At 41.0% G+C, this 25,192-nt stretch overlaps 1 protein-coding gene across 1 annotated transcript in view; it reads right to left on the bottom strand.

The window, feature by feature from the left end:
* Positions 1-452: 452 nt before the first annotated feature.
* LOC148063617 (semaphorin-6B-like) overlaps positions 453-25,192 on the bottom strand; it is a 47,328-nt gene continuing 22,588 nt past the window's right edge. Inside the window, exons 2-17 of the mRNA XM_087810845.1 lie at positions 21,118-21,235; positions 19,399-19,510; positions 18,137-18,197; positions 17,989-18,051; positions 15,854-15,952; positions 15,682-15,772; positions 15,338-15,457; positions 12,575-12,663; positions 12,296-12,513; positions 12,100-12,231; positions 11,669-11,818; positions 8,973-9,146; positions 8,749-8,889; positions 8,292-8,369; positions 5,927-5,988; positions 453-3,219 (exon numbers count right to left, since the gene is read on the bottom strand). Coding sequence (XP_087666971.1) covers positions 2,240-3,219; positions 5,927-5,988; positions 8,292-8,369; positions 8,749-8,889; positions 8,973-9,146; positions 11,669-11,818; positions 12,100-12,231; positions 12,296-12,513; positions 12,575-12,663; positions 15,338-15,457; positions 15,682-15,772; positions 15,854-15,952; positions 17,989-18,051; positions 18,137-18,197; positions 19,399-19,510; positions 21,118-21,223 — 2,676 coding nt within the window. The 5' untranslated portion in view covers positions 21,224-21,235 and the 3' untranslated portion in view covers positions 453-2,239. The remainder of the gene's footprint in view (positions 3,220-5,926; positions 5,989-8,291; positions 8,370-8,748; positions 8,890-8,972; positions 9,147-11,668; positions 11,819-12,099; positions 12,232-12,295; positions 12,514-12,574; positions 12,664-15,337; positions 15,458-15,681; positions 15,773-15,853; positions 15,953-17,988; positions 18,052-18,136; positions 18,198-19,398; positions 19,511-21,117; positions 21,236-25,192) is intronic.

The raw sequence follows: 25,192 nt of genomic DNA, 5'->3' as shown, positions 1-25,192 counted from the left end.
AGTGACACATTTCATAAAAGGAGGAATAACCAGTAATTACGCCTCAGAGCCGCAAGTGTTAATGTCTGCGCGGAGCTGTTATTATATACATTTATTTCAAAAGAGTGCATCCAGTAGCTCGCAAAACAACATTAGCAGTCAATTATATAATGCCATTTAATAGCAGTTCTCCCAGGATTGATGACTATGGTGACAGCGGTGTCTCCGCGGCGGCAAAGGACTCAGCAGGCGTCAGTCAAAAGCTGCCTGCGACTCTACTCTAATAACAGGGGAAACCGCCGACCTCAGCATTCAGCCTGTTGATCACAATATTACTGTACATACATCTTATTCACAGCATCGTCACGATAAAAACGAACAGAATAGAAATTCCCAAATAGAGTCCTGTCTTTTCCGGAATAAACCCACACCCACCCACCCACACCCCCAACCAAACACCACCACCACCTCGGAAAAACAAACTGACACGACGTAGCATGACTATTTACACTTTGTACAAATGATACAGAAGAAAAGTCCTTGTGCTTTTCCCGAGTCATGGAAACAAAGAAGGTACATTCAATCACGAGAGATGGCGTCCGTATGGCAGTTGGAGACAATCATCATCCGACTTTTTTTTCTTTTGAAAACACGACACGCTTCGATACACAGTGTTCCCCTCTCAGTCCAATAAAACGTGATCACACACCGGACGCAGTTTTAAAAACCCAACATTAACACATGATGATTTTTTCCAAATCAGGAATTCAACATTCAGCGTGTGAGGCCAAAGGCGTACAAATCTTTTACTGCAATTTCATGAAAGTTTTTCTCACGGCGGCAGCACGTCACTGCAAAACCGGATCAGTCTATGGCACTTTGACAAGTTTCACTTTTTGTTTTTTTTTGCTTCAGTGTTCAGGCATCAGTAGATGGACAAAAGTGTGAGAGGACGACTGGAGACGTACATTCGTAGCCGTGATGACTCGACTATATACAGATAAAACACGTATTGCTGCTGAAGGTCAACACAAAACCTGCATCCGTGACTGGAAAAAAAAAACAACTTTCGCCTCTCTGCTCGTGTCTTTATGGCTCTTCTGTATGTGGTGTTGTTTCTAACGGCGCCGTCGCATCGGGACACTTTAACGGTTCTGAATATATATGGTCCAATTTGCCAGCTGTGAGGATTTTCCATTACCCCGGTCGGGCTCTGAGATGGGTCGTGGGTTTTAATCATTGCCACTGAAGCTGTCACTCGGTTCCGGGACCTTGACCCACTGCCACGTGGACGGGTGGGGGAACTTGAGCCAATAAACCGAGACACAGTTTTACAATGAAGCCTTAATGTGCGTGTGTGTGTGTGTGTGTGTGTGTGCAAAAGCCCTCAGGTGACAGCGAAGGACAAGACGTCCGAGTAACGCATTCATTTCATAATCCGTCCTTCCCGGCCTTCCCGCCGCTTGGCTATTCTTCCGTCAGTCATGTACGATCCGTCCTCGCGGCCTCGTGGAATTATTGGTCATTAAAGAGTTCATGGGAGTGGAGAAGCCGGGGGAATGCAAATGAACCAGAGAGATGGACTACCGAGATGCCCGCAACGTCATTAGAGAGAGCGTATAGCTGGCAGGGAATACTGCTGACATTTAAGCCGCCCCCCCTCACACACACACACCCTCGGCGTGAGTGATGGTCCTGTATTCCTGCGAGTGGAGTTGGACGCGGGTTGGCACTCCAGTCATGATTCCCATGTACTTAAACGGTGACATGTAAGGCCGAGAGGATGACAGAGGACGAGGGAACACATTCTTTCTGACAGTTTGGGGAGCCCCTCCAGTATCTCTCTTTCAGTTGGTCCCTCTGGTTTAAGGTCTTTCTTTTCTTGGGGTCTTTAAAAAAAAAATGCTTGTCCAGACTCCCCCCTGTCAAGACCTTCCTGTCCCCAGTTCATCTGAGCCTCCTTTAGTCTGCTTTTCCCTTTCCCTCCATCCATGGAAGCAGAAAAACAACCCTGCATTGCAGACACAGCAACAACCTTCACTCAATATGACCAATAAGCGAGGCCCGGGATATGAGTGACAGGCGCGGCAGCCAGTCCCTGGCCCAGGACTCGTCTGGGGATGGAGAGTCCCCCCGGGGACACTGACAACCGGACCAAAAGAATGAAGTAAAAAATGCTGATAAAGGGGCGGCGTAAGAGGGAGAGAGTGTCGAAAGAAAGTCTGGAAAGTGAAACTCTTCACATTCGTTCCCTCGGCGGTCACTGGCCAGGCTGAGTTCTGTCGCTGCAGTTCTTCTTGCTCATGAGCTGGCTTAGGTCCACCAACTCTCCCAGCTCCCCTCTCTCCAGAGCGCTTCTTATTAAAGCCCTGCTGAGCGCCGGGGTGTGCTGCTGCGTCATGTAGGCCGGGCCACTAGGGGGCGGCATGGACGGCGGCGGAAGCGGTACGGGCACCATCCCGTGGCTGCTGAGGATGTAACCTTCCTGGGCCGGCCATCGCAGGGGCAGCGGCTCGCTGTACTCCGCCGGCGCGCTGGGAGCCGACACCACCCGCCTCCGCTCGGGCGAGTCCTGCGGGGTCATGGGGTAGACGTACTCTCCGGCCGACTTCCTCAGGGGCGCTTTGGGAGTTCCCTTCATTCCCTTTTCCTGCTTGCTCAGGCAGACGTAGTGCTGGCGAGGCGCGTCGCCCCCTCGGCCCTCCAGCCTCCCGCCTCCGCCCTGCTGGAACAGTCTGGTGGTCAGATAAACCGAGGGCGGCATGCGACAAGGTGACCCCAGGCCCACGGACCCTCCGCCCAAGTAGGTCTGGCTGGTGTCCCACCCGCCGGAGTTGGAGTCAGACAGCCGAAGACCTCTGCGCTTCTGCTGAGGCGTGTGCTCGGGAGTTGGCAGGAAGCCCGGGTCGAGCTCTCCAGACTTCACCCAGCCATTGGGCATCACAAAGAGGGTCTCTCCGCTCTGAGTGCACGAGCGCTCGCCGCCGCCCTGGCGGGTCACGCTGAGCACGGAGCCCCCCATCCCGCCGCCGTTGCTCAGCAGGCCCCTGTCTCGCCGCTGGATGGAGGACTGGGGCGTGCTGCCATGGCGACGGTTGTTGGGTTTGTTGGCCATGATCCAGCAGACGGCGAGGCCGGAGAGCGCCGCACCGATGGTGAAGGCCGAGACGGCTGATGCCACCAGTAGGTTAAGAGAGACCAGACTCTCTGGCTCAATTAACAAACTCTGTTGCAGGATTCCTGAAGACAAAAGACACACAAACATCCGCTCGTTAATGACACACAACACTGTGTTTTTATTATGCTGTGTCGCTCCACAGGCTCTTTCTGGTGGACGCTAACATTTCATCAAACATCTCTCCATGCAGGCCTGGAGGCTCCACAGGCTCCGGGGTCCAAAAAAGCCTGCACTTGTCATCATGGCCGCCCAGACCACAGCAGCTGACTCCCCCTCTCTTCACTGCTCTTCTTACACTTTCCACTCTGCAGCTGCTCCGAGAGTCTGTGTTTGCAGCAAAACATTACCTCAGTGTTTCCACCAAGTTCTAATCGTTCCCCTTTCTCCCCCCCCTCAACCCCCGAAAAAACAGACGACCCTTGTTTTCTGTGCTTAGTTTACATTTTTAACGCAGCAGCAAAAAAAAAAAAACGTCTGCATTCCATTGTTAGCACGTTTTTTCCTTCCAGACTTTTGACTTCAACACCCACTTAGACACGAACTAACTTTACTTCCACACTCTCTCCGCACAATGTAATACTTAAGTGTTGTGTAACAGCAACAGCATGTGACCCTAAATCGGATGGGCTGAGTGCGGCCCGGGGGCCACATCCGGCCCTTTGATTGCATTGATGCGGCCCTCATGATGTAGAAACGCATTGAATGTTTACGACAGTGTTAGCTAACACTTTCATGTTGTATTTCACATTGTATTAATTCTTAATGCAAAGATTTATTTCAAAATAATCTGAATCAATATTTTGATCATATTTAGAAAAAAATGTTTTTTTATTTACTTGCTTAAAACTTTGTCTAAATATTTTATTTGCATAGCTATGTCTATTTTTTATACTGTTTTTTTTACTTTTCCTTTGCTCTTTGCTCCCCTCTTTTGACTTGACGGCCCCTATGCCACAGAATATATCAGACTCCATCTATACGGCCCGCATGAGGTCAAAATAATACTATATAACAGTGTTTTGTTTATGACATTTGTCACGACTATCAATAACTAACTAACAATTTCATTACAAGTTATTTTTCTCGTCTTTTTTTTCCTTCATCAATTCACATGATTGTGCTGTCCAGGAGCTCGACATAAATAACACACCATCATTATGGAAACTACACCTTCTAGTACTAGTACTATTTTGAGTATCACTAATTAAACTATTATTAGCTACTGCTACTGTTGCTACATATTCAACGTAATACACTTCCATATTTATTTTACGACTACAACATAGATGATGATATTGCTACAAGTAGTGAAACTGTAACAACAATTACATTTACTATTACTGCATGGATTTCTTTTAAGTATTAAAGAACAAAACAAACGTAGAATCCGACTAAGACCAAAGGTTATGTATGAATGTCCCTATATTTATACATTATTTAAAGTTTTTTTTCCTTCTTCCTTTACGCTTGACGGTCCCTAAAAGCATTCACAGTATATAATGTGGCCTCTGATGAAATCTAATTGCCCGCCCCTGGTATATATAGTGGCCAATAAGAAAATGTAATTGTTACATACAAATATCAACAAAGGCTGTAATTATTTTTTTAAAGATTCATTTTTAATTTGTTTTTTCATGAATATTCCCTTTTACCAATGTTGGCAGCAACAGATCTCTTTACTCAATATTTTAAAGTTTTTTATTGGGTGTTCTATAATGTGTTTTTAATAAGAGTTTTCTCTAAAGTCATGTTAGCATGTGACACTATTTTAGCCATTTTAACTTGAAAAAAAATCATATATTGGACCATATTGTTGCAAAGAAATCAGTCGTGGGTTCTAGCTCGTCCAGCAATTATGATGAGAGGTATTTTTATACACTTTGGTTAATGTAGATTGTGCCATTTTATTACTGCTTTAAATCTGAAGGCTCAGTTCAATACATGTGTTGATCAAGCGAAACTGTAAACTTGGCCATTAAGAGGAAAGTTGGTGAAGCAAATAGTGGTTTGTCTACAATAAGTATGTTTTTCAGGTTCGTTCCACGATAAGAAGTTTGTGGGAAGATAAAAATAAATACTTATAAAAAAAAGAAAACAGACAGAAACTGTTTATATGTTTCATGTCACAGTGACAAATGTTGTAGTGAGGATGACAGAAATGATGTAGCAAAATTTGTAATGGAAATTAAATTAATCCTAAAAGCTCAAAGATCGGCCGAAGGTTTGTTAAATCGGACTCATGTACTTTTATCTCAACTTAACACTGCTTATGTGAGTACAAAATACTAAAGGTTTTTATTCAGTACTTTTCTCTTATTTCTAATTCTACACACCTAAAATAATAAGGTTTTTAAGTCTGAAACTGCCCGGTATTCTTTAAAAAATGAGCTTCTTCTCATTTGCTCTTGTGGATTCATTTTTATAAAAGTATGTTATTTATTTAAATACGACTACTTTTGCACAAGTTTAAGTAATTTTATTTGATGAAAAGGCATAAATGAGAAGTTTTAATATTGACTTTGGCTGGTTTAATAAGTTACTATATAATAATTAAATATTATATTATATTTAAAATGATGATATAAAGATAAACGTATTTTATTGTTGCTAAATGAATGAAATTATCTTAAATCATATTTAAATTGTGTTATTTGCGTCCACACTTAAAACCATCGTCTTGACGTAATACCCCCAACTGTCCACAAGGCGTCCTTCCTAGTAAACACTTTCCAGCCTGGAGCATCATGTCAGGTCAGTGAAAAAACCTACCATCACAGTCTCCTAGATGAGAAGTGTTGTTCCCATACTCCACATCCTGTTGGAATGGGAGCCTGCATGAGACAGAGAGACACAAATTACTAAGACAAAAAGCCACATTTGCAACATCTTTCCAAACATGATTGATGAGTTTCTTACAACTGCACAGACGAGGAAATGTGATCATTGGCATCGATTCTATAGCTTCTGAGCATGTTGGCGGGACATCGGGTGAAAGGGGACACACTATCGACGCCGTTATTGATTTAGCCATTTTTGCATGACTGCTTACTGTGTAGGTCAAAGGTGTGGGTCAGCTCCACATGACATTAGAGAGCATTTCTCCGGAGGGGAATCGGTTTACAGTACTTTCTCTTCTCTAGCTACGGTTTTTAGATCATATCTCTGTTGATGGCTTCACTCGCTCGTCCATCATGAAGCAGGAAAACAAGATGACACATGAATATACAAATGAAATTAAACTCGCGGTTGACGTCAACGTGTGGGTGATATTTTTTTTTTCTTCTCTCTCTCTCTCTCTTCCAATCTGGCATTCGTCTTCACCATCTGAGCATCAAAGTGTGTGTGGGCGACTGAATGTCTTGTGGACGGACAAGACAATGTAATGATGGGGGGTTCGTGCGTCCAACTCCGGCCCGGGGGCCAAATCAAGTCATTTTTATGTGGCCCGTGAGAGCTTAAAATCCCTGTTCGTTACTAGTAAAAGGTTCACTAAACAACAGCTCATCTAGAAAGTGAACAAATGTCAACAGTTAATCTGGAAAATTGTAGAATGTACTGAACAGATGTTTGTGTTTTTAAGAAGAAAGAAAGTGTTTCTTATGGTGAAACATTTTGTTACATGTCCTGTCATTTTAGGCCAGTTACAGTAACATATTTGTTTATGTTGGAACGTAAATGTAGACTAAAGGTTGGGATTATTTTCAGAGAAATTGGAGTTACAGGCAGAATTGTACACTATGTCCATAAGACACTTGGAACTCAACGCAATATCTCCCCGGAGTGATACACATCCTTGTAGCATGTTAGCGTTTTAGCTTTAAGGAGGTATTTTAAGTGTGTAATTTTTGACAAAGTCTACTGACTCCTTCAAGAAACATCTAAAGACGTTTTTATTTATGCAGGCTTTTCCTTGATTTTCTGGAACTCCTGTGTTGTTCTCAGTGTTATCTTGACCTTTAACTTGACCAGAAACTGTTTCCTTCAACTGAGAAAAATCTCTAAACTTAGGAAAATGTTGTCGGAACATGATCTGGAGCTTGTAATCCATGCGTTTGTTTCTTCTCGTCTGGACTATTGTAACAGTTTGTTTTCAGAGCTGTCTCGCCTGCAGTTGATACAAAACTCTGCAGCGAGAATTCTAACTCGCTCAAGTAGAAGAACTCACATTTCTCCGATCCTTAAAACTCTTCACTGGCTTCCAGTTTCTTTTAGGATCAACTTTAAAATTCTGGTTCTTACGTTCAGAGCTATTGATGGTCAGGCTCCTCCTTATCATCACTTAACATCACTGATCTGATCCAGACTTACACCCCAGCTCGGGCTCTGAGGTCTGTGGATCAGAATCTACTTATGGTTCAACGAACACGGCTCAGGACCAGAGGAGAGAAATCTTTTCAGGCTGTTGTTCCTAAGCTTTGGAACAATCTTCCTCTCTCTTTGCGCTTGATGGAGTCTACTGACTCCTTTAAGAAACATCTTAAGACGTTTCTATTTGTTCAGGCTTTTCCTTGATTTTCTGGAACTCCTGTTGTGTTTTCAGTTTTATCTTGACCTTTAAAGTATATACTTTATTGAATATTGTTTTGATTGTTTAAGCGCTTTGTGACCCTGGTCTGGAAAAGCGCTATATAAATAAAAACTACTTACTTACTTACTTGCCTTCAAAGTTTATATTTTATTGAATATTGTTTTGATTGTTTAAGCGCTTTGTGACCCTGGTCTGGAAAAGCGCTATACAAATACAAATGACTTACTAGTCTGAAAATATGCCCAACCCTTAGTCAACATGAGTAGAAAATATTATATACATACATGATTATGTTTTTACTCTATTACTTTATAAAGTTCTCCCCCGTCTGAAATCTTGGCGATAAAGAGGTTACGAGGGCGGAGTCCGTTATGAGGTAATAATGGGCTTTCCTCCTCCTCCAACCAGCTGTAATTACACCCCGCTTTGTTTATACAACGAGTCCCTGGTAGTGGAGACTGGGGATTGATGATGCGCAGTGACAAACCTCGATGCTTGATCACAAAATAACTTCAACATACATCTAGAAACGTGTTGCTGTAATCTTTAAACTCTTTGAAACAATATTCATACAGTAGAGTTTTTCTTTTGTTTATCAACGCTCACCTGGTCCCGGGCCTCAGGAAGGAGCAGGTGCTGCCTCTGGTCCAGCCACAGTACGGGTCCCTGGAGGCGAGGCAACTCCTACACACACAAGTTAATCAAACATACAAGCTTTTACACTTCCAAACAAACTCATTTAGCTCGTAAACACATTTGATTTATGATCTTCTTGTTTTTGTCAAACGTAAATATATCACATCAGACAAGATGAAACACAAGAGACTCTGATCCTTCTCACTATTTGGAGCCAATTTCACATAAATGAGTTTAATGCGTACGAACGTCGCTTCTATTTCCCTCCAGTGGATGTTCGTCTCTCCACAGCTAGTGAGTGGGCCGCGAGAGCTCAGCCAAAAAAAAGACACGAAGCTAGCATCTCGGTGCCAAGAACAAGCCTTTAATTTTGCACATTTGAAAATGTGTTTAGCAAACGTCTTACTTTATTAGCACAGTCACTTACTTCATGCAGCGCGAGTGGAGGTGGCAGCGCGCCGTGGGCACCCGGACCAGACAGGACGGGAAGGCCAGCAGCAGAGTGTGACTGGCTCGGTCCAGAGACAAGGACAAGAGCTGTCGGGCCTGAGGTGTATCCTCGCCGCACCTGAGGACGCAAGCGTGTAAATTGACGGTGTACTTTGACGGTTGTACTTTGAGGTCCATTGAGCAGTGTACTGTGTCACTCACTTCTCAGGGTTGAAGCCCTCCACCTCCTCCAGGAACACACTGCTGTGAGAGACCGAGTCTCCCGGGAGCATCAGGAACTTGAGGATGGTTCCTCTCGTCGAGCCCAGGAACAGAACCGTGCGGTTCTTGTGCGGACCCGCCTCGGTGTCCACCACCATGGCTGTCAGCTGGTAACTGACGACCAATAAAGCAGGAAACAAGACATTATTAAAAACATAATGGATGAAAATGACGTTTAAAAACATCTCAATTGGTTATTAAAGCCCAGATTTAATGGTTTATTTCATGACGAAACAAGAAACGAGCAAAAACAAACACTAACCGTTTCCAGACGACAACACTAAATATATTTATTAGTCTCGTAAATCAATGTTTTTAATGTCCCCGTTTAAATAATAATCTTTGTTTTCTAATAAAGTTGTCAAATAAAATGGCAATTTACGGCCACGAGAGCCAAATGAATCCGTTCCGACAGGTTTTTCTTGTTTTCATAGCCAGTGATTTACGCGTCTCCCGGTGGGCACCATTTTAGTTTTTATTTAATCACCCGCCTTCAAAACACCACCTTTTTTTATTGACATAATAGACAACAGTGTTCGATACTGGCCAGTTTTTGACTAAATAAAATGTGTCTAAACTGCTGTTTTATTGTTCGCTTCATGTGCTCAGCGCTAGCTTAAGAAACCCTCTGATGATGACAAAGCAGATTATTAGCCCATATTGTGCTGCTGCGAAGGAATGCTTTTTTCAACGCTTACAAAATAAAGTAATACAAAGAAAGATTTAAAAACCATTATGGTAATTTAGTGATACAAAGCTAGCAACTCCAAAAATAAGATGCGCAAATAAAAAGCAAGGCTTACATTATCAGCAGCAAATTGTTAACATTGTTATGGTAATCGGCCGAGACAGCAAACACCATAACGTGGGTTTATAAATTTAAAAAAACATCAACATCTGGGGGTGAATATCAAATTCTCTACATTTCGGATTAAATTGTTTTTCTCATTTTTGGTTCACTTAAAGCCAGGGTGTCCAAAGTATTTTTCGTGGAGGGCCACAGTGGATGGAGTGACAAGTACACTTATCTCACGATACTATTCAAAACGATATATTTAGCTCATGATACAATATATATTTAGCTCAGGCTACGACTTGATATGATGTATTCATCTCATGATACGTTTCAATACGATATATCTTTAGCACACAATACGATTTGACGCGATAAATTCCGCTAACAGTACAATTCGATACTATATATATCTAGCTTAAGCTACGACTCAATTTAATATATTAATCTCTATATCTTATTGATATGATTCAATACCATACATATTTAGGTCAAAATACGATAAAATTATTTGAGGTTCAATACGAAGAGATATATTCATCTCACGATACGATTCAATACGATACACATTAAGCTCACGATACGATTCAATACGATACACATTAAGCTCACGATACGATTCAATACGATACACATTAAGCTCACGATACGATTCAATACGATACACATTAAGCTCACAATACGATTTAATACGATAAATTCTGTTCACGATACGATTCGATACTATATATATTTAGCTCAAGCTATGATTCAATATTATATTTTAATCTCCCGCTATGATTAAAAACATGATTTATATTTGGTTCAAAATATGATAAAATAGGCTATATTTAGCTCACAATATGATTCGATACGTAACTCAAGCTACGATTTAAGATTTTATCTCCCGATACAATTCAATACGATATATATTTAGGTGAAAATAGGATAAAATAAGCTCAAGCTACAATTGGATTTGATATATTCATCTCATGATATGATTCAATACGATACATTGTGCTCACAATATTATTCGATACAATATATTTGGATAAACGCATAGTTTTAGGAATGATTTAAGGGTATTTTTTGTTTGATAAAAAATAAAATATGAATTGAAAGCACCACCATACTCCCCCCCTATTTTTTTGTATCATCATTTATGAAAAAAAATAATTTTAATTGCTCTTGAATATCGACACAGTAATGTGAACATATACTGTAAATAATTATATATTTTTTTCTCACAACCCTATATCATACTAAGAATTAGCTCATTCAAACTTCAAAATAAAAGCCTATATGTTATCTTTAATCAGTCATGAATAAATTGGAAACTTCCATCCAGACAGGGAATCTATTTACAGTATTCATGAACTAACAGTGACTTTTTATTGATTTTGTGGAGTTTCTATAAAATGATATTAAAAGGTTGCGCAACATTTAGAAATGAAACAATTTGTAACAAACGCTTGGGGCAGATTTCATATTTAAAAGGGCCTCAGATGGCCCCTGGGCTGCACTTTTGCTGACTTAAAGGGTAATGTCTGGACTGCGCCACCTGTTGGCGAAACCTGGACATAGCAGGAAACAGGTCAAATGAATGTTTAGAATCCATTTTATCAACTGATTTCTTCCTAATTCCATGTGTCTGTCGTCAGATAACTGGACCATTGATGGACCACAGAACACAATTGGTTTAAATCATGATATTGCTGAAATATCCATGTTGTTACTCAACAGATTATTGATGGAATAAAACAAGTTTTTAAGAGACTTATACGACCTATTCTAACACACACTTTTCAAATCAAAGCTAAGAGTTCCCCCGCCCGGACCCACAAACCATCCACGACCATCTCACCGTCCCATGGTCTTCACCACCCACGGCCTCTGCCCGAGCAGCGGCACCGTCTCGTCCATGAGCGGGTGGGTCTTCACGAAGTTCAGCACCTCGTCCGGCAGCGCGTTGGAGGAGCTGAACCTGGATCCCTGAACCGCGCATCCTCCCGGCCTGAAAGACGGGGAGAGAGACAGGAAAAAGCCTCATAAAAATAGCTTTGCTGAATCGACAAGAGCGAGAGAAAACAGAGCAGATGATATGAGAAGCGGAAAAAATAAGAAGGACGTCCTGGCTGCTGCAGGCTAAATAAATATGTGCTGAGTAGCAGCTCTGTGATTGACAGCAGGAACTTTGAGAGTTAGATATCTGGGGCAGATGTTCAGGACAAGCAGCATTGCAGTATTTTTTTTGGGGGGGTGGGGGGAGCAGTGTTCTCTGCATAACGGTGTTACCGTGGTTTAGGAACCGCTTCGTCCGGAACCGGGGTCCAAATGGACTCGGGGGATTTCTGCTCTTTGAACCGACCCTCGAACACGCGGGCGAGCTGCTGCATGTCGAACACACACACGGCAGAGCCCGGGATGCTGAGGACGTAAACGGATTGTCAGCATTATCGCCCCCTTCAGGAGAGGGTGTGCATCGCTGTACCTATTGGGGGGCGTGGAGAAGAGACCCAGGATCACGTCCCGTCCCTGCATCCGTATGATGTTGCTGGTGGCGTGCAGGAGGTTGAAGTAGAAATGCGAGTCCCCCGGGACGGAGCAGTTGAGCCGGGCCTTCAGAAAGGTGGTCCACTGTTTCTCCAGGACCCGCTGGGAGCCCCCCAAGTCCGACTTACACACCCGAGCCACGCGGGACACCATCACCTGCGAGAGAGATCCGTGTGGTCAAACACTGAGAGTGCACAAGATAACATTTAAAAAGAACCTTCTCCAGATGATGAAACTCCATGGCCATCTCTCTGAAGAAGAAGTAGATGTGGGGCCCCCACTCCATGGCGCTCACGAAGTAGGGTTCTGAAATAAACATGAGAGAGACACAGTGAGGCCGACAATGCTTCGACATGGCGCCCGCGGGCAACGCTTGCGCTCGACGTAATAACGGTTGCATCAAGGCTGGGATTGAATTTAAAAGAAGGTTTGTTTTATTAATCCGTCTGCAAGGAATTCAAAATCCTTTTGATTTCTATTCCCTAATCAGCTCATTAACTTTACTTTTCATACCTTCTATCACGGCTACCTGATCTCTGTTTGAACGCGTGCCTACGAGAGCCATTATACGTTTGTCGTTTTATTCTGGAGCCTCAAGATCTTGTATATGTTAGTACTTCTTGTATATGTTAGTACTTCTTGTATATGTTGGTACTTCTTGTATATGTTGGTACTTCTTGTATATGTTGGTACTTCTTGTATATGTTGGTACTTCTTGTATATGTTAGTACTTCTTGTATATGTTGGTACTTATTGTATATGTTAGTACTTCTTGTATATGTTAGTACTTCTTGTATATGTTGGTACTTATTGTATATGTTAGTACTTCTTGTATATGCTGGTACTTATTGTATATGTTGGTAATCCTTGTATATGTTAGTACTTCTTGTATATTTTAGTACTTCTTGTATATGTTAGTACTTTTTGTATATGTTGGTAGTTCTTGTATATGTTAGTATTTCTTGTATATGTTAGTTCTTCTTGTATATCTTAGTAATTCTTGTATATCTTAGTACTTCTTGTATATGTAAGTAAGTAAGTAATTTTTATTTATATAGTGCTTTTCCATACCAGGGTCACAAAGCGCTTAAACAATCAAAACAATATTCAATAAAGTATATATTTTAAAGATCAAGATAAAACTGATAACACAACAGGAGTTCCAGAAAATCAAGGGAAAGCCTGAACAAATAAAAACGTCTTAAGATGTTTCTTAAAGGAGTCAGTAGACTCCATCAAGCGCAAAGAGAGAGGAAGATCGTTCCAAAGCTTAGGAGCAACAGCCTGAAAGGATTCCTCTCCTCTGGTCCTGAAGTGTGTTCAGGAACCATCAGTAGATTCTGATCCACAGACCTCAGAGCCCGAGCTGGGGTGTAAGGCTGGATCAGATCAGTGATGTAAGGAGGAGCCTGACCATGAATAGATCTGAAAGTAAGAACCAGAATTTTAAAGTTGATCCTGAACGAAACTGGAAGCAAGTGAAGAGTTTTAGGGATTGGAGAAATGTAAGTTCTCCTACTTGAGCAGGTCAGAATTCTCACTGCAGAGTTCTGAATCAACTGCAGGCGAGACAACTCCTTCTTGTTAAGACATGAAAACTAACGGTTGCAGTAGTCCAGGCGAAAACTTCTAGTATATGTTAGTACTTCTTTTATATGTTGTACTTCTTGTATATGTTGGTAGTTCTTGTATATGTTAGTACTTCTTGTATATGTTGGTACTTCTTGTATATGTTGGTACTTCTTGTATTTGTTAGTACTTCTTGTATATGTTGTACTTCTTGTATATGTTGTTACTTCTTGTGTATGTTAGTACTTCTTTTATATGTTAGTACTCCTTGTAAATGTTGGAACTTCTTGTATATGTTGGTAATTCTTGTATATGTTAGTACTTCCTGTATATGTTAGTACTTCTTGTATATGTTGGTACTTCTTGTATATGTTGGTAATTCTTGTATATGTTAGTACTTCTTGTATATGTTGGTAATTATTGTATAGCTAAGGCTGCTAGCACCACTGGCATCAAATGCAAGACTTGGAATAACTTTATTTAGTTAATCTCTTTGTGTATTATTGTCATCCAGATCATCTGCTTGTTTATCTTCATTACAAAAGCCCAACAACAACGACTCCAAGAGCCTCCTTACACGATGTTAATATCCTCCTGTTGAACAATAGCCTGCAGGAAATTGTAGTTTCAAGCTAATGAGGTCCAATTTCCAAGCGCACGTTTTACATCTTGGTCGTCTTTATTTGTTCTTTTCTGTAGCTTCTTTATTACAAACTCGACCATAGGAGCAGTTCAGTTGATGTTTATTGTTTTGTTTTTCGCACTTAAATGGTGGTAATCAGTGGATACAGCTAAAGTTTAACACTACTTTTTTGCTTAACTTCTTACAATGATCCATCCATCCATCCATCCATCCATCCATCCATCCATCCATCCATCCATCCATCCATCCATCCATCCATCCATCCATCCATCCATCCATCCATCCATCCATCCATCCATCCATCCATCCATCCATCCATCCATCCATCCATCCATCCATCCATCCATCCATCCATCCATCCATCCATCCATCCATCCATCCATCCATCCATCCATCCATCCATCCATCCATCCATCCATCCATCCATCCATCCATCCATCCATCCATCCATCCATCCATCCATCCATCCATCCATCCATCCATCCATCCATCCATCCATCCATCCATCCATCCATCCATCCATCCATCCATCCATCCATCCATCCATCCATCCATCCATCCATCCATCCATCCATCCATCCATCCATCCATCCATCCATCTTTTTAAATAAATTCTGATTAACCAAATAGTGTGAGGCAAACATTCTTTTCTCTCACCTCTAACCGGATTACCCAGAAACGATTACATCTTTGCAGACGGAGGAGATAGTTCATCTTTGTTGCGCCCCCCCCACACCCCCAAAAAAGACCGCGAGCATCTGTCCGTACCTCTGAACCACTTCGAGTCGTGCTTGATGGTCCGGAGGGCGGGGCTGTCGCCCAGGCTGCGATAGATCACCGCGTCAATGGCCAGGAAATCTGTCACGGTGCCGGTAAAAAGACTTCCGTCTGCGAGACACCCACGGAGAAAAAAAGGAGGAAGAAGAGATTAAGAAGGAGACGATACAGATGGAGAGATAGCACAAGGTCAGGGAAGATTAAAACTAAACAACGGCTGCAGCCAGGGATCCGTCCATAAATCATTCTCGGAGGTAAACAAAAAAGGGCAAAGATGTTTAAACGTCTGGAGCTACGAGCGGAGTCTAATCGGACGGATTCCTCGGGCCTCCTACCTGCGAATAGAGCCACATTGGCGTGCCGGGGATCGTACGGGCATCTTGCCATCCCACTGACGGTCTCTCCCACCATCTCCAGAGTGTCTCGCTGCAACAGGAGGGAGAAGATTAGAGGAGCCGTCGGAGACCCAGGACACGGTGCCAGGCTGATGGACAGAAGGAGGCTCACGGTGTAGTTGGCGCACAGGGGGTTAAAGGCGTTGGTGCCACAAACAAACAGTCCGCCGTGTTGGCTCAGAAGAACCTTGATGAAGTTGCGACACTCTCCCTGTAGAGTCGGACCAACAAACAGTGTTAGACAGGAGAGAATAGAACAATCACAAGTTGAAATGAATGAGGGTTTTAAGTAAGTAAAAAAAATAATCTGGGATATTTCGTAACTTTAATCACATTTAAATCCATTAAGAAATAATGTTACTGTGAAACATAAATATAAAAATCATGATTTATGCAGCCCATGCACTTTTACACATCCAAAATAGTAGATGAAATCACCAAAACCAGTGCTGGAGCCAAGGTCCCAAGATTCTCTTTGCGCTTGATGGAGTCTACTGACTCCTTTAAGAACATTTTAAGTTGTTTTCTATTTGTTCAGGCTTTTCCTTGATTTTCTGGAACTCCTGTTGTGTTATCAGTTTTATCTTGATCTTTAAAGTAGATATTTTATTGAGTATTGTTTTGATTGTTTAAGCGCTTTGTGACCCTGGTCTGGAAAAGCGCTCTACAAATAAAACTTACTTACTTACTTACTTACTATTTGATATAATTAATTTGCTCTTTTTTTGGTAGTCAAAAATCAAGCTCAACATTCATTCATTCATTCATTCATTTTCTACCGCTCTATCCCTTATGGGGGTCGCGGGGAGACTGGAGCTTATCCCAGTTTCATTGGGCGAGAGGCAGGGGACACCCTGGACAGGACGCCAGTCTTTTCGCAAGGGCACACAAAGACAGACAACCATTCACACACACACTCATACCTATGGACAATTTTCCCAAGCTCAACATGACCTACACAAAAAACTTCATAAACAGGTAAAACTCTTAGGATATATCTTCCTTTTAATGTTATTTGAAATAAGATAAAATGAATGCTAAACATGCTACATTAGCTAGTTGATCTGAGGTGAGACCTACTGTACATCCCAAAACACACACAAATATTTGTATGTTTTGAAGATTAGAACAAGAATTGTTTAAATATACTATAAATAAAAAACCTGTCATTTCAAATATTAAATTAAGGACATTGTAATAACAGGAAAACATTACATTTTTCAAAATAAATGTCCTATATTGAGTACATCTGGTATTTTCTATAGAAAATGAAACTTCAATCACAATTAACATATTGAATTAAAAGAGGTTTGTGGCTTCGGACAGACAATATTTTTGCAGCCTTTTTGTACGAGAAAGTTTTTGAAAGTCAAAGTTTTTTATGTTTCGAACAATTGCCGATGGTCTTGTCCATTGACCAAGGTACTGATCTGGATGTCAATATCAATTTCATTTTTTAAAAAATTGGATGTTTTCACCAACATTTCGACACATAAATCCCCTAAAGCATTTTGACAGATGATTCTTGGCAAACAAATGTGAGCTAGATTTACAGTACGCCCTCAAAAATGGTCCACCTTGAGCCAATCTCTTCCACAGCTTTAATTACCTTCCCCCCCCCCCCCCCCCCCCCCCCCAGTCTGGCAACTTTGTTTCATCTCTGAGGGCGACACATCTTTTCCCTATCTCACTCTTTCTCCCTCCCGGTGTGTGTCTTCTGCCGTCTTCTCCCACCTACACATCCCCGTTTCTACCTTTTCTTTTTCGCCTTCATTTTTCAAACCATTTCAATTACCGCCTCTTCCCTCGGGCGATGTCACTCTCACTGCTCAGTTTGCTCTTCAATGTTTCCCCCCTCGTCATTTCCTTCTTTTTCCAACCGTTGCTGCCGGCGAAGATGCTTTCATACAACAGCGCTAATATTTTTTAAATATCCCATTCCGATCTCTTTGTTCAACACACATGCAGGGTGTGTTTCTCGTCTGCGCCGGTGGCGCCGAAATGAGATCGGCACAATTCCGGCAAACAGGAAGATGTCTTTCAAGCTTTTCTGCACCGACTCTGCATGAATTAGAGATGTGCTGATTTTGTATCACAAGATCAAATTTGTGTAAATACCGCACGCAAGAGCACCCAGCGGGGAATAAAGATTTTTTTTTTTTTCAACCAGCTGCTGTCTGTCCAAGCGTGTGATTGTGTAGATGTTGTTGGTGCGTGTAGGAGTGGATTATTGAAAAAACACAATACCTCGTGCTTGCCCTTCATTCGACACACTCGGATATCGTTCTTATTAGACTCCCATGTCCGCTTCTATTGAGGGAAGATAACCACTATCAGGACACACTATGTGCTGTGAAAGCCGTCATTGTAGTTGGTGCCACAATGGTCGCCTCACCTTGCTGTAGAACATCTCATCGCCCGCCATGTTGTCCAGCTCCACTCGGTACAAGTCGTCTCTGAAGAAGACAAATGTGGTTTTATGAAACTTTGCTACACAAAATCTGGTGCTCACGCAAAAGTTCATTTTACTTTTTAATTCTATTCTATTAAATTTGTCCCTTTACGATCTCCTTACTTAAAGTACTCACCCTCATATCTACTAGGGGACAATTTTTCCTGTGTTTTTTTGGAATTATAGGCACAAATACATGTTTATACAAGGGTCGCTTGACAAGAGAATCTTTTCCGAAAAAAGAAATTGACACATTATATTTGAAGGTATTTACCCTGACTGTTTCCTGTCTGTGTAGCATGTTAGCCTTTTAGCATCCGCTACAAACAAGTTTAAAATACAAACTTGTTTATTTTTTTCCCCCTAATGTTAGGGCTTTAATACAAGATGGACGTTACGTATGATCACCAGGAGATATTTGGATGTTTGTCTTTTTAGATGTAGAAAAGTGACCGTCATATTGACATACATTTCTGCCTGTAACTAAAAAAAATCAAAAAAATCTCAACTCTAAGACAACATGAGGGTGAGTAGAAAAGGAAATCTTAATTTTTGGGGAACTATCGCTTTATTAAGTTTGCATTATTATAAATAAATGACCTGACATGACTAATATTTTAACTCCAAATATCAGTTATGGGCCAACATGACTATTAGAATGCAGTATTGGGTCAAGATAAACATATAGTCCAGTAATAATAAATGCCAAAAATAAAATGCCAAAGTCAAAAAAAGGGAAATAGAAAATATAGGAATAATGTAGAAATAATTCAAGCTTTTTTACTTTACCCATCTACCAATAAAACACTTATTTTTTACTGATTTTATGATAAAGACTAGAAGAGTATCTTTAAAAATGTATGATTAAAAGGTATTTTAACATGAGTACATGTAAAAAGAACAATACGGGCAACAGGGAAAAAACGTATTCGTCAAAAAAAAAGCTGCAAAGTTGACACTTCAAAGTCCAAAAGTGTAGAAGGACGAGATGAAAGGGACACAAAGGCAGTTCCACCCACAGCAGCCTTTTTCCCAAAGCATCTACTAATTTAAATCGACACACGAACAGACACAAGTGCGCTCTTGACTCTGAAATCAATCGCTTCATCAGAAATGACGGCAGATGGCGGCTGTGGCATCAAATGAAAGCATATTAATGTGAACACATCAGCCCTCGCAGTTGGACGGCGGTTGCCGTTGGTTACCTGGCTCCGATGTAGAGCGTTCGGTTGACTTGAAGGACCGTCTGGATGTGCAGCTCTTGTCGCTGCGCCGAGCGGTGAGCGCGGCCCACGAACGCCGGGTACCTCCTGACCACTGCCGGGGGGGAGATAAAGCAGAGTTGATTCCAAAGTATTTGTAACTCAGTCAGGTCACGCCGCCGCCCCAACTTTCCCCATAATCGGCCCCGGTTGCTCGTCTTGGAGTGTTTGTTTGGAAACACAAAGATAATGGACAGAGATGAACGACGGGGGCCGCGTCGGAATACTCAATCAGATCCAGCAGCAGATGATGCTAACAGCTCAATTATGAGCGGTAAAAACTCGGCATGATCATTACTGATGGAGATTCCTCGCTCACTGTTCATGATTGAGTGGCTGTAAAAAAAAAAAATGTTTTTCTTCCATCGTCACCGGAGACAGATTGTGAAAAAAAGACTCTTTGTCCTTGACTGCAAATGTGATCCAGCCCTTGTTTGCTTTGCAAGCTTTTAGGTAAAGCGTTGATATATATGATAATATAACGTAATAAAAAAGGTCAACGGAGTTGATGGAATTCATTGTACGGCTAAAATAGACGATGACAACACGTTTTGGTTTATTTTGACTATTGCTACAGCAGCTTATTAAACCTAAATATAACAATTAAGAGTAAAGGAGGATCAAGATGTTTTTGTTTACCTTGAGGTTCTTGAAACATCCAAATGATCTCATCCTATGATGTTTAATACTTTTCTGCGTCGCTTGATAACCTAGTAATTATTTTAATCCCTTGACATCACAAGTTAGGCAAGTTTTGACATCACTATAATCAAATTAAATCAAGTTAAATCAATCAATAGACATCATATATATCACTCTTTTTACTAGTTCTGTAAAGATACTTAAGTCCCTTTTAGACAATGTTGATTTGACCAACACAATACATCTGTAAATCATAATATTTATATCAGTATGAAAGTTGCTGTTTTACCATCATATACATTACTTGCAGTTTTTTTTAAACTTTTTTATTGGATAGTTATTGAACAGTAATTATGGTGAGCTGTCCCCCTTTTTTCTGTTTATTAGAAAATCTATATTTTTAAGAGGTTACTGTTATTACCATTCATTCATTTATTTTCTACAACTTTATCCCTTATTGGGGTCGCGGGGAGACCTATCCTAGTATCATAGGGCGAGATTCAGGGGACACCCTGGACTGGACGCCAGTCTTTTCGCAAGGGCACACAAAGACAGACAACCATTCACACACACACTCATACCTGTATGTTCTTTGGACTGTGGGAGTAAACCGGAGTGCCCGGAGTAAACCCACGCAACATAAGGAGAACATACAAACTCCACACAGAAAAGGTCACAAGTTGGCTTGGCCTGGAAGCGAACCAGCAACCTTCTTGCTGTGAGGCGACCATACAACAGATAAGATAATTTTGAATTTCAGGTATTCATGTTGTGTTTCTTTCCCTTTGTTAAAACACAGGGCTGCGTCACCATCAAATTAAAAAACATCCTTCTTTCCAGTTTTTTTTTTTTTTCTGCAAAGAACAGTCTCTCTATTTATCCGTCCTCCTGTGCAGCTCCACATCCAAGCTTTGACCTGTAACCCCCAATTTCCACATCCACCGCCGAGCTATTCATCAATGCCGCACACACACACACACTCACACACACACATGCAGAGACACCGTGCAGGACACACACCCTCCACGGGGACATAGCTGAGTGGGTTGGGTTCCTCTGGGAATGAGCCATCAGCCAGTGGGAGCAGGAGGAGAAGAATGGTGAAAGGAGGGGCCATGGTCGTCATGGCAGCGGAACACTGTTGATGAAGGAGAGAAAAGAAAGTATATTAGGTGAGTTACGTTTAGTTTTAAGACGGAACCCACAGGTGTGGGGAGCTATGTGTGTGTGTGTCAAGAACGGAGTGACCTTTGCCACCAACCCGGAGTCCGGAGGGAGTCCTTTGTCCGTCCACAGGAGTAATAAAGATCCATTGTCACAAATGTCACTCTATTGTCCGACCCGGTGAAGGATGGAGGGAGACGTTCGGCCATATACCAGGCCTGAGACACAATGGTGTTTTTCAGAGACGCCCCTGGATTTACTGTTTCCCACATATGGCTGAAGTTAAAAGCTCATTTAGCACAAAAAGAAGAAGCCGGTGTCTCGCTGCACAGGTCAAAGGTGGAGGGGAGATGAAAAGAGGGGTTCCTCAGGGTGCAAATAAAGATCAGCTGGTGGTTACATGGGAACTAGAATGTTGGACCAGAAACATGTTGTCAAGTTTTTTTTTCAAGCTGATGTTTGAGGTAATTCAGCATCGGAATTTTCTAAAATTTAATTTTTGTGGTGGAAAAATAAAATGAGAAAAAAACAAAGTAAAGACACTGACCAGAAACTGTGTCCTTCAACTGAGAAAAATCTCTAAACTTGATGTCACAACACGATCTGGAGTTTATAATCCATGCGTTTGTGTCTTCTTGTTTAGACTATTGTAACAGTTTATTTTCATGTCTAAACAAGAAGGAGTTGTCTCGCCTGCAGTTAATACAAAAGTCTGCAGCGAGAATTATGACCTGCTCAAGTAGAAGAACTCACATTTCCCCGATCCTTATCTGGCTGCCAGTTTCTTTCAGGATCCATGTTAAAATTCTGGTTCTTACTTTCAGATCTATTCTATCAGGCTCCTCCTTACATCAGTGATCTGATCCAGACTTACACCCCAGCTCGGGCTCTGAGGTCTGTGGATCAGAATCTACTGATGGTTCCTGAACACGGTTCAGGACCAGAGGAGAGAAATCCTTCCAGGCTGTTGCTCCTAAGCTTTGGAACAATCTTCCTCTCCCTCTGTGTTTGATGATCTACTGACTGAAGACAATGATCTGAAGGCATTTTTGTTTGTAAAGGTTTTTCCTGTGTTTGTCTTTAGAATATTTTTCATTAATTGATTTATTGTTTGGACAGACTTTAACAGATGCAGTTCCAGTCATTTAAATTCTTCTGTATTTGGCAACAATATGATATATTCCGTGATATTGCAATTCTGTAGTAACAAGGATATATGTGTAGTACTGTCCCAGTACTTTACTCTGGTGTTGCAGTATTTAGAGACCACACCACTCTTGACTCTTCACTACCTTGATATGTTTTGAAACCGAAATATGTCCAAACATCAGCTTTAAAAGCTACTGGAGACCACTGTATCCTCTCGTCCTCAGTCCTTGCCAAAGTCTCGCAGGATTTCAATGTTCTTTTAGCTGTGTATATGTGACATAATGAGGGTTGCCATCTAGCGACCTGAAATTGAACAACCAAAAAACCTAACACAGCGTGAAAATGTGCATGTTAATTGAAAAACAACTATGGTAACACTTAAAATTTGATTTGCAAGCGATAAAAAAATAAAATAACATTAATGACTAAAAGATATTTACTGATTAATACAGGGCGTTCAAATATTGAGTATCGAGGAAAATAATAAGGTATATATCGCGATATATTTTCTAACAACCCTAATAATAAAGTGTTGCCTTTAACACACCAGCAGGGCTTAATATTGCTTTGCTCTTTTGTCTAAAACATAATAAAATAAGAATAAAACCACAGTTGGATATAAAGTTATGTAAATTAAAACATTAATTAACAAGTGTTATATGATTCATGGTGTGACTCACCACTGTTTTCACACCGACAACTCAAGAAAAACACGAAATTTAGCGACTTGCAAACTTAAACAGAGTTTCAAACAAAAGATCCAATTAATTGATTATTAAAATCCATATTTTACCAGTAAACTTGTTTACAGAATGTACTATAAAGACGTGTGAGCCTTTCAGGCCCATTTATCTTATTCAAAATAAATGAGGTTAAAAACATTGAAACGTTTCTTTATTTTTGTCTCCAGTAACGATTGTTAAAGATCAATAAAACGATCCAAGGGTTCCGTGTGAAGTGGTGTGTGCTTGTGGCCATTCAGGAAAATGTATCTTCAGTGTCTTCGACGGCAACAACTAAAGTCAATATTTCCACAGCGCCGACTGAAAACCTCTCTCTTGTTCACCTTCACACCCCCGTCAACATCTATAACACACACGCGGCGAGAACAATAGTTTGTTTCAACATGCAAGCATTAAAGTCGTCATGTTCGGCGTCACCTCCTCGTAAAAATATAAAGTCCTCGCCTTCACCTGTGAATCTGTCAGAAATGAAACGCATCAAGAGTTTTTGATCCATAAAAGAAAGCCATAGATAAAAAGAGGTTTAATGGTTTTTCAATTGTAAAGTTTTATTTGTTTAAATAAATAATTCAAAATGACTCAAATGATTTGAATAACAAAAGATTCCTTCTTTCAAGTCAACCCGACTGCTATCTTCTCCCACCCCCCTCTATCCTCCTCATCCCTCTATCACGCTCCCTCCCCTAATCTCTCGTCCTCCTGATAGAAATAATAATTAAAAAAATAAAAAAAGCACCACTGGCCTCAGCGCCACGGTCGGTTGCTACGGCGATGGCAGGTGAAGGGATGCACATAAATCACTCACATTAATGCAGTCCTGTGTTGCCCGAGCCTTCAGAAAAACCCGGCACCCGGTTTTTTGAGTGACAGGCTGATTGAAGACCATGTGGGCCACACACTACACACCGGGGATCACTTCAAATAAAATTCTAGCCTTGAGATTGTAGGTTTGAAACCCTTGAGCTTTCTCCTCATCACGTATAGGAGGAGGCCTGAGGGGTGGAGGTGGAGTGGCGGCGATGGTAGGAGAGGGGGTTGTTTCATCTCCCGCTAAATTGGGCTTCTCCTCCCGCAGACGGGAAATGATTGGCGGCGGTGTCAGGGTCAGTCGCAATTCATTAAGCGTTTTTTCCTTGAGAGTAATTGAAAATTTAGGGACTTTGAATATGCTGTGAGGAGGTTTGATTTCATTTGAGGTGCGACTTAATGAAGCGTGTTTTTCAGTTTTTTTCGGTGAGATCCCGTGGTCGTGGACCAGCTTCGTTCCTGCCCATTATCAAGCCGCCAGATATCACTAATTTATTGTTATTGCAACTTTAATGAGGCGTTTATCTGAAACAACTGCTTAAGCTTCAATTTATTATCTTGGAGTAATGAATAGTGTTTGGAGAAGAAGAGATGGCAATAAAATAAAGATTACTATCAACGACTCGGTTTGATTTATATTTATTTTTTTGTTTCTTTTGTAACTCGATTGACTTTGAAATAACTAAAGAATAAATGTGTTTTGTGCAGAAAGGCAAAACAAAGTAAAATAAAAACGCTAACTGACGAATGTAAAAAGAAAAATCTCCTCAAATGTGTAAAATAAAAATGGCATCTGAGTAAATTAGATGTTGAAATAAATTAAGAATTCAATGATTCCACCTATAAATCTCTGTCAAGAAAAGTAAATATTACGGAAAAAAATCAAATATATGTTTTTCTTACGTACGTCTATTGCATGGACACATTCCTCAGTGCTCAGTTATACCAGAAGTTTAGCTAAAAATAAGTTAGATCATTTCATTTTAAAAAATACAGTTATTATTAATATTATTAATGTAATTCTTTTATATCACTAAAAGAACATAGACCTCTGCCAAGCAGCTCAATTTCGCAATCTTGCCCCCCCAAAATGAAGTTGTTTTAGATTTATTTTATCTCTATATGTAAAAATCTTTTAGAGCATTTGAAACATAATCAAGGGAATTTATTGACTAATTGAAATGATCTCAAAGGGACAGGAAGTGGAAGTAGTCAATTGAATCCTCGGATTT

The sequence above is a fragment of the Callionymus lyra genome, chromosome 16 (genome assembly GCF_982586985.1).
Source record: "Callionymus lyra chromosome 16, fCalLyr1.hap1.1, whole genome shotgun sequence".
Lineage (NCBI taxonomy): Eukaryota > Metazoa > Chordata > Actinopteri > Syngnathiformes > Callionymidae > Callionymus > Callionymus lyra.
The sequence above is the reverse complement of the archived record's forward strand: the minus strand, read 5'-3'. Positions and strand labels throughout refer to the sequence as shown.